The following is a 9,815-nucleotide window of genomic DNA, read 5'->3' on the forward strand; positions in this document are numbered from 1 at the left end:
CCCTACTCCCCAGAGCTGATCTAGCTTCTGAGGGTGAGAAGGTGGTGGTGAGGGGCAGGCTGGGGCATCCCGCGTGTATGTGGAGTGGGTGGCTAAGAGGGTATCTACTCTGATGAAGTAGAAGAGAACTGAAGGGGCAGGAAGGCAGCCAGGCCCAGTTCTCACAGGAAGCTAATGTGCAGGATGATGTGGAGGGTGAAAGCAAGCCAGGGAAGGGGCAAGGAAGATGAACAAAGGCTCCCCCAAAGAATTACGCAGTAGGCAAGGCCCAGGAGTCCCAGGGCTCAGTGGGCGTGGACAAGGCCCCCAGCTCCCAGAGGCAGCCTGAGGATGGGCGAGCAGGAGGGGCTGATCCTGTAGGGAGGGCAGCTGTTGGGGAGGTAATCTTACCTGGCCCTCACATCCCAGCTGCAGGAGTGCACCTGGGGGTGGGGGTGGGGGTGGGGGAGCGGGAGGGGATGGGGTGGCTGCTGGCTGTTTCCCAGAACTGGAGCTAGGGATGACAGCGGCGGGTGGGAACCTCACGGGGCCCTTCAGTGAAAGGTGAAAGCCGTGTGGAGTGAAGGAAGGGCCCCTGAGGGGGGCTGAACAGGTCGAAGCTCACCGTGTAAGCGCGCTCGGATTCAGATTCACCCGTGGAGGCTCGAGTGGAGCCCCCCCCCCCGCCAGCGCAGTCCTCAGCGGAGCGACGCCCGGGTCTCAGCGTCAGGACCGCACGATCCAGGCTGTGCTGAAGCAAGCTTCCGTCCTCGGGCTTCCGAATCATGTAGTCCCAGCTGTGTCGTGAGGGGCGCCGGGCCGGGCACCCCGCACCGCTCCCTGGACCGACGGCGTCGGCAGCCCCCGGGGACCGGACTCGGGCGAGGCAGCGTCAGGCCCGCGCCCCGGACCCGGGCAGAAGACACCACCCCCCACCCCCCACCCCACGCCCCCCCCGCCACGGCTGGCTCTCCGGCCTACCTGGTCGCCGGTCCCCACGCTGTAGTAGCCGTGCGTCACCACCTCCCAGTGCAGAAAGCAGACGAGCGCGTCCTGCGCGGAGGTGATGGCCGGCGCCACCGACGCGAACAGGACCTCCAAGCCCGCCATGCTCGCCCCCGGTTTCTGCGGGCGAAGGAGAGGAGACGGTGCCGTGAGCCCACTCGGCCCCGCGATTGCCGAGGACGCCCCCCCGAGACTCCGCCCGCCCAGGCCTAGTCTCCACCTGCGGCCAAAATGGAGCCGCCCGGGGGCGGAGCGCGGCCGCCGGAAGTAGCTCCGAGCGCCGGCTCAGCAGCGCGAGCGCGCCGGCTGGAAACCGGAGCGCGGCACTTAAAGGTTCTGCTAGGCATCTCGCGGGCGGGGCGGGGCGGGGCGGGGCGGGGCGGGGGCGTGGTCCTTTAAGGCGGGAGTCTCCCTTTCCCGGGTAGCAGGGAGGGACCGCCCCCCGCAGGATGTTAAGTTAGATCCCCGAGGAGAGGCCACCTGGTTCTGAGCCGCAGACGACCCATCCGCAGAGTGAGGCGGGCATCTGCTGGTGGGGGAAGAGTTGACGAAATATGGGCAACATATATTCGTAATAATAGCCTGCACGTATGCGGTGCTTCCTCCGGGCCGCCTCATTCTAAATGGCTTCCTTGTACTCATTAATTTAATCATCATGACCTGACCCTCTGAAGTTGGAGTTCATGATAGCCTCGTTTTACAGAGGGGTGAATTTCACCGAGATGGCACAGCCAGCCAGCCAGTGCGTGGCAGAGATGGTACTGGAACTTAGCAGTCTAGCTCCCAGGATGACGCTTCTTCAATGTTTATTGTGTGCTGGATCCTGTGCCAAAACCTTTACATCGCCCTGTCCACAGCTCTGTGAGGCGTGTGCCATGATCATCCCCATTCTGAAGATGACAGAACCAGCTCAGAGAATGGAAGTCGCTTCCTCCAAGGAGACACAGCTGCTGCCCACAGAGCTGGAGCTCCTGATCCACTACCAACTTTCAATCATTTTTAATTTCCTGTCTCCATGATTTTCACCACCTACTATTTCTTCAACAAGTTTCTAAAAATATATGCATACAACGCCCCCCCCCAAGTTTCTCGATTCCACTTATGGTTTTTGCTCAGATAAATTTAGTTTTCTCATTGCAGTCAGCACACTGTGGGGAGCCACTATCCTCTCTTGTTTGGATGTCTGCACCAGCCTCTGAACCGCCCTAGTCCATCTTTGTCTCCCTAAAGTCTGTTCTGTACTCTGTGAACACACACCAAGTGACCTCACTCTTCTGCTTAAAACCCTCCCGGGGCTCCCATCATACTCAGGGAAAGAAAGTCCTCTCCCTGGTCTGCAGAGACCTCCATATGGTCTGTGCCCCCACCCCACCCCACCTTAAGTCTCTCTGACATCACCTCTTCCAACTCTTCCCTCATCCCCTGCACTCTTAACTGCAATAACCTTGACTTCTGTCCTCTCGTGCCCACAAATTCAAAAGCAAAGCTAGTCAACTTTACCGTCTGAATCTGAATTCTGAATCTGACCACTTCCTACCACCTCTGCTGCCTCCACTCTGGTCTGATCCTCTGGCATCTCATACTTGGACGATTGCAGTAGCTTCCTAACCAGGCTTCCACTTTCACATGTTCTGTTCTCCAGGTCTTTGCCTTTACTGCTATCTCTGCCTGGAATGCTCTTTCCCCAAATATCTGCATGGTTCACTTCTTCATTTTAAGTGACTCTTTCTCTCACCTCCTACTGGCCTCCCCAGATGGCTTCCCTGACACCCATCCAAAATAACGTGTAATACTCTTTAATCCCTTCCTTATCCTGGTTTCTTTCCTGCAAAGCATTAATCATAACCTGACCTTATAACAGGTATTTGTTTGTTTGCTTGTTTATTTAATAACTGTCTTCCCATTAGACTGTGACGAGGGAGCAGAGAGCAAGTCTGTCTAGTGCACAGGTATACTCAAGTGCCTTCCTGGCTCAACATATACATATTGAATGAATGAGTAAATGAATGTTGAGTGAATGAATTATTGGTGTGGGCTCGACGTAACTGGGCCAGTCTCACCCATTTGTGGCTCACAACTCACTTTGTTAGCTGGCCCCATACTGCTCCAAATTTTGTGTTCCTGGGACTCCTCTGGGACGCCCAGATTCCTGAACCCCATCTGCAGAGACTCTGAGTGTCTGAGGTAGAGTGCAGGTATGTTTACCACAATCTAGGTGGTGCTAAAGCTGGTGGACTCCTGAGATATACTGCCTGTGGCCTAAAAGCTGTTTACCCTTTCCACTAAGAAGCTCTGCACTTTTAAGCATCCCTGCTTTTGCTTGCTTTGTCTCTTCTGCTTTAAGTATCCTTCCCCAAAGGGAATAAAGGGGAAAGGAGAGAAAATGAGTGAAAATATCAGTGAGGGTGACAGAACATGAGAGACTCCTAACTCTAGGAAACAAACAAGGGGTAGTGGAAAGGGAGGTGGGCAGGGGGTTGGGAAGACTGGGTGACAGGCACTGAGGGGGGCGCTTGACGGGATGAGCACTTGGTGATATGCCATATGTTGGTAAATTGAACTCCAATAAAAAAAAAAAGTATCCTTCCCCAGTTATTGAAAATTCCACCAATCCATTCACTCACTCATTCATTTATTGATTTGCTAAATATCCAGAGGCTGTGTTACCACGGATGGTGATGCAATCTGTGCACAGCACAAAGGTGCCCACCCAATGGCAGCCCTATTCCTAAATGCTTAGGTGAACGAGCTCCAGTTCCTGCCACTATGGAGCCCACTGTCTAGAGATAAAGAAAATTATATACAAAGGAACCCAATGTGAAGACCATCATAACATAGGGGCACGTGGAAGTCTGTGTGAGCCCAGAGGAGACATCTAATTCAGATCGGGGTCAGGGAGGGCTTCTTGGAGGAGGAGGTGCCCAACTACACTAAACCATGATGGAAGAGTAGGAGGGAGTTGAGGCACAAATGGTATCCCCATAGAAGGGACTGGCACATGCAAAGTTATGGAGGTGTGAAACGCGGCTAATACTGTGTGATAGAAGATCAATGCTGCCTCTTGAGTGAGGCCTTCCCCCATCTCCTCTGCCCACAGTCAATTTCTCTGTCTTCAATTGGCATCAGTGGGGTGCTAAGGAACAGGCACGGGATGTCAAGAGCCATCAGGGGAGGGGAAGGAGATGAGGAGGAGAATTTTATAATTGAAACATTAGAATGGCTGGTTTATAATTAAAAGCAGACTGGTCAGTTTTATTATTACTTTTAACTTTCTTACAAAAGATGCACCCGCTCATTGCCTGTACCGGGGCAGATAGCAGATAGCTCCCTTACCCATCCTTAGTGGTTCAGCCACTGCTTTGCAGACAATTGGTTATAGCTTAAGTCTCACAGAACTTTGGTTCCCTGTAATACATCATCATCCCCGTGTTAGTCAGTGTCCCCTGAGAAGCTAACATGAGACAGGGATTTGACTGGTTTATTTGGGAGCTGATTCTAGGAAATAGCAGCAAGAGGGTAGAGAAGTGTACTAGGAAGCAGCCACTAGGTGTTATGTGATGAAGCCAGGTCCCTCTGGGCACCTGAGCTCAGTCCTGACCAGCAACTCTGGGAGAGACATGTCCCAGTTTTGTTCTGACTGAGGGTAAGAGAAATAAGGTTTTTTTGTTTTGTTTTTTGTTTTTTGTTTTTCACTCCCTCGTTGAGGGCTGCTTCTGGGGGGCATGAAAAGCCCTCAGGTAGAGAATCATAAAGTTTAGAGGAAGTAGCCTTTGGTGCTTAGAGATGACTGCTAAGAAGTGAGCTGGACACCATGGCATCTGCTATTCATTCCCCAGCCCCCCTCCCCAAGGGCGAGCCATGCCTTTGGTAGTTTGTGTCCTAGTACTCAGCATGGAGTAGATACTGGCACCCGTGTATTGCTAGAATGAGGTAAGCTCTGTCTCTTGCATTATGCTATGTGCCCTTTAGGCTGGTACTGTGTTCTGTCCACCCCTGAACCCCAGGGCCCTCCATGGATGAGAATAAATGAGAGGATCCTTTGGGACCAGAGGGTTGTCTGTGTCCTGCCCTTCATCCATTTGGCACTTTCTGTGGACTTACCACTATCAAGAGTCTTGGTTGTCCCTGTGAGGCCTGTGATTGGCTGAGAAGGGAAGCAGATGGAAGATGCCTCCCCCAGGTGGGCCCCTGCTACCTGGGCAGTGCAGAGCCCATGCCAGAGATGAGGGCTCAGGGTGATGAAAAGAACATGGGAGGTGGCTGCAGCCACCAGCATCTGGTTGCCAAGTGACAGCAGTGTGAGGATCTCAAGCTCCCTGGAAACTGTCTCCCTGGAAACTGTGAAGAGGTGAGTGGAAGGGCAGGGCCCAAATGGGCACCGAGATGGAGTTATTCAATACTGTAGGCCTTCTGCTTTTTTGGCCTAGCATCATTCTAACACCCTCACCTCCTCCAGGAATCCCTCTATGATTAGTAGTGTTCAGTACTGGAACCCACTGGATGGGTTGGAATGCAAAGATTAGGGAAAGCTACCTTCAGCTTTCAGAGAGTCTGGAAGTTGCAGGAACTGAAGGAGAGCACCAGCAATGATCACAGCTGCCTCTTGTCCTAAGGCAGTATTCAGGATGAAATCTGCAGGAAGTGGCTGCAAACCTGAACTGAAACTCTGGATCCACTGCTATTGGAGAGGGTATAAGGTGCTTCTGCTGCCTCCCATTGGCTGGATCTAACCCAGAATCCTGCTGGCAAGACATTCTGGAAAAGGGTGGGTAGGAAGGGGATGGTATTGTTTTTTAAGATTTTATTTATTTATTCATGAAAGACACAGAGAGAGAGAGAGGCAGAGACACGGCAGAGGGAGAAGCAGGCTCCACGCAGGGAGCCCGATGTGGGACTCGATCTCGGGGCTCCAGGATCACGCCCTGGGCCGAAGGCAGACACTTAACCTCTGAGCCACCCAGGTGTCCCAAGAAGGGGATGGTATTGAGTCTTTAACAGACAATTTGGCCAATTTTATCTTATTTAATTCCCTTAACTCTTTAAGGTGGAAACTATTATGACCTTTGTTTTAAAGTGAGATGAGTGAGCACAGTCAGGTTGTACAATTGCTCCTAAGTGATGCAGTCAGGATTTGAGCCAGATGGTATAGCATAGTGTAGTAGAGTATAGACATACACTGCTTCGCCGCATGGCTGTGCCCCATGATGGCATCGAAGGGGCTTGCAGACACACAAGCTCCGTGTTCTGAGGTCTACGCCAGAACAGGTGAGAGAGCTGAGTTTTTCAGACTTTGGCTGGAGGCTGGTAAGACTGGGAACAGGGAAAGGGTATAGGCTGGGGACAAACCATATAAGCCTGGGAAGCCTCTCCAACCACAGGGACAAGAGGGTCCATGCAGAGACAAGAGAAGCCACAAGAGGGCGCCCGGGCCCACCCAAATGCCCACCCAGGGCAGCCACACAGGGTAAGATGCAAATCTCCCCTGTCCTCTTTCTACTGGGAGATTCAGGGGAGCCCTAGACTGGGGGCCCCACTGGAGGCTGTGTCCTCAGTGCGGTTAGAATCTTCATGCATGGAAATGCGTGCTTGTAGTTCTCTGCATTGTTCACCCCAAGGGGAGGCAGTCCTCAGGGAACCCTGGTCCCAGAGGTGAGAGAGTCTGCGTTGCTCCTCTCTGAGGCCATTCTTCTAGAATCTGCCACTTCCCTCAGCAGACATCTTTGAATCCATCCTTTCACAGACTTGGTCCTGATCCTATCTCCCGCCCCCACCTCAGCTATGTCTAGCCCCAGCCCCAAAGTCCCCTCAGGCCCTTGCCCCTCCTGGTCTGGCAGGTAGCATGGGTGATTAGCCTCATCTTGGAAGGCCAGCAGCTTTGCCTGCTACTCCCCTAATTAGAACATCAGTTTCTTGAGTGTAGGGATGTCATCTGTTTCGTTCACTGCTGCCATCCAGATCCTAGAACAGTGCCTGGCATACATAGTGATTCCTAATAAATATTTGTTGAATTAACGAGTAAATGAACAAATGCATAGGCTGGAAGTGTCTAGATCTTGGAGTCAGGTAACCTGTGTTTACATCTCAGTCCCAGTGCTTACTCTCTGTGCGACTTGGGCCAAATGACTTACCAAATTATCAGATAGGGATTATAATGGTGTCTCCAGCAGGATTGTCAAAAGGATTCCTGGAGATGAGGTCACAAAAGCACCTCCCACAGTGCCAGGCCCATGGCAGGGACTCCTAAGCAGTGGCTCATTATTTGAGCTAATGAGCCCTTGGAAAGCAGCTGCTATTTATTGAGGATTTGCCATGTGTCTGGCAGTAGGCTTATATTCTCCAATTCCATTTTCTTTTTTTTTTATTTATTTATTTATTTATGATAGTTACAGAGAGAGAGAGAGAGGCAGAGACACAGGCAGAGGGAGAAGCAGGCTCCATGCACCAGGAGCCTGATGTGGGATTCGATCCCGGGTCTCCAGGATCGCGCCCTGGGCCAAAGGCAGGCGCCAAACCGCTGCGCCACCCAGGGATCCCCTCCAATTCCATTTTCTTAACTATTTTGTGAGAGGTTGAGGAGCTCAGAGCTCAGAGGGGTTCAATAACATGCCCAGAGTCACAGAAGAACAGGTCTGAGAATAAACTTAGGTTTATGTCCAGGTGTTGCTAGATTAGACTTCTTGTGTTCAAGTCCTGCTCTTTTGGGCATCTTTTTTCTTTCCTTCTTTCTTTCTTTCTTTCTTTCTTTCTTTCTTTCTTTCTTTCTTTCTTTCTTTCTTTCTTTCTTTCTTTCTTTCCTTCCTTCCTTCCTTCCTTCCTTCCTTCCATCTTTCTTTCTTTCTTTCTTTCTTTCTTTCTTTCTTTCTTTCTTTCAGATTTTACTTATTTATTCATGAGAGACACACACATGAGAGACACAGGCAGAGGGAGAAGCAGGTTTCATGCAGGGAACCCGACATGGGACTCGATCCTGGAACCCTGGATCATGCCCTGAGCCAAAGGTCAACTGCTGAGCCACTCAGATGCCTCTGGGCACGTCTCTTAATGGGGAGATGTCAGAAGGGGCAGAAGTAGGCCACTGCATAGGCCTGGGCCAGTCTTTCAGATTTGGAGGAGCCAAAGACACCACCAACTGTAATGCTCCCTTGAGATTGGGGGACATGCCAAAGCCTCTGGAACCTGCTTTTTTAACCACAGCACCACCTGAGCCCCCTGGGCCACACACTGAGCCATTTCCAAATGTATTCTTTGGACTCCACCTGGAGCTGGATTCACAATAGTCAGGGAGGCAGCACATACACACACACACACACACACACACACACACACACAGAGCTTCAGAGGAAGAAAGGTTTGGCTGGCTTTAGCTGTGTAACTTGGGCTAAGTTGCTCTGCCTCCCTGAGCCCTAATTCCTCAATTGCAAAGTGAAGGGTGATAAGAAGCATCCTGTATGAGGATCATCTAGAAAATGTCCATGGCAGGGCTGAGTCCTAAGCACTGGAGCTAAGCAAGGGGCAATGGGAAGGTCGATTTACAGGATTATTGCCAGAAGGATCTGCTACTAATTTCTACGGCCCTGTGAATGGTCATTTTCAGAAAAAGGTAAAAATCATGATTCTCATACAAATCTAGAAGGAAGCATGTGTTAAAGACTCTATTTTACTTGTTAAACAATGAGGGAGTCTGACAGATGTTATAACAAGTTCAAAGAAAAACTCAAAAAGGCACAAATTCATACAGATGGCAAGGACTGAATTAGGAATGGAGGCAAAGCTAGTTTCTCCACAAAAGGGAAGAAAGAGGGGCACCTGGGTGGCTCAGTGGTTGAGCATCTGCCTTTGGCTCAGGTTATGATCCTGGGGAGTCCCACACTGGGCTCCTGCAGGAAGCCTGCTTCTCCCTCTGCCTATGTCTCTGCCTTTCTCTATATATCTCTCATGAATAAATAAATAAAATCTTAAAAAAAAGAAAGGGAAAGAAGTGAATGCTACTGGATGAAACAGAGTTTGCATGCCTAAATGGGGCGAGAATCACACCGCAGGAAGCTGTTCTATCTTTTCTCTGCAGCCTATTTTGGCCCAGAGATTCCAAGCAAATGCAGGGCTTCTCAGCCCTCTGGGATCAGTGTCCTCATCGGTAAAATGGGGGCATTCAATGTCTGGCCTCCCAGGGTTGTTGTGAAGGCTACACAAGCTGGTGGAGTGGAGTGTTTATTTATTAATTTTTAAGGGATTTTATTTATTTATTCATGAGAGACAGAGAGAGGCAGAGACATAGGCAGAGCGAGAAGCAGGCTCCACATGGGGAGCCTGATATGGAACTCATTCCCAGGACCTGGGATCATTACCTGAGCCAAAGACAGACACTCAACTGCTGAGTCACCCAGGTACCCCAGGTAGGGTGTTTAGATGGGACCTTGTACATGGTGTGGATCAGGCCATGTGTTATGTTACCTCACTTCATCCTCCCCATAGCTAGAGATGGGAAAGACCACTGTAACCTCTGATGAGGGGACCAAGGCTCATGATGCTGGTTGCACTTACCCAGTGAGTGTAAACTGGATTAAAACCCAGATCGGTGGCCTCGCAAGCCCTATGATTCTACTGAACATCTGTGTGACCTTACGCAGGTCACCTCCCCTCGCTGGCCTCAATCTGCCCATCTTTCCAGGACGATTGGATTGGCTGACTTCTGAATGCCACCTCCCAGCTCCTCCGCTGTGTGAGGTGCTCCATGGCTGCCAAGCTGGCCAGGCCAGAGGAACTGTGGGACTGGCCTGGTGAGCAGGTGGTGTGAGTATTGTGGTCAGTGAAACTGACTACCAGGGACATGG

At 51.1% G+C, this 9,815-nt stretch overlaps 1 protein-coding gene across 4 annotated transcripts in view; it reads right to left on the reverse strand.

Moving 5' to 3' along the window:
- The window catches only part of PSMF1 (proteasome inhibitor subunit 1), a 45,463-nt gene extending 40,220 nt beyond the window's left edge, over nucleotides 1-5,243 (reverse strand). For 2 of the 4 annotated variants that reach the window (XM_072800399.1, XM_072800397.1), the window contains exons 1-2: nucleotides 1,205-1,312; nucleotides 961-1,104 (exon numbers count right to left, since the gene is read on the reverse strand). In XM_072800399.1, coding sequence (XP_072656500.1) covers nucleotides 961-1,089 — 129 coding nt within the window. In that variant the 5' untranslated portion in view covers nucleotides 1,090-1,104; nucleotides 1,205-1,312. Of the gene's footprint in view, nucleotides 1-960; nucleotides 1,313-5,085 lie in introns of those variants that run through there. The other 2 variants (XM_072800395.1, XM_072800398.1) reach the window with 2 other exon arrangements.
- Nucleotides 5,244-9,815: the final 4,572 nt, after the last annotated feature.

The sequence above is a fragment of the Canis lupus genome, chromosome 26, assembly GCF_048164855.1.
Source record: "Canis lupus baileyi chromosome 26, mCanLup2.hap1, whole genome shotgun sequence".
Taxonomy (NCBI): Eukaryota; Metazoa; Chordata; class Mammalia; order Carnivora; family Canidae; genus Canis; species Canis lupus.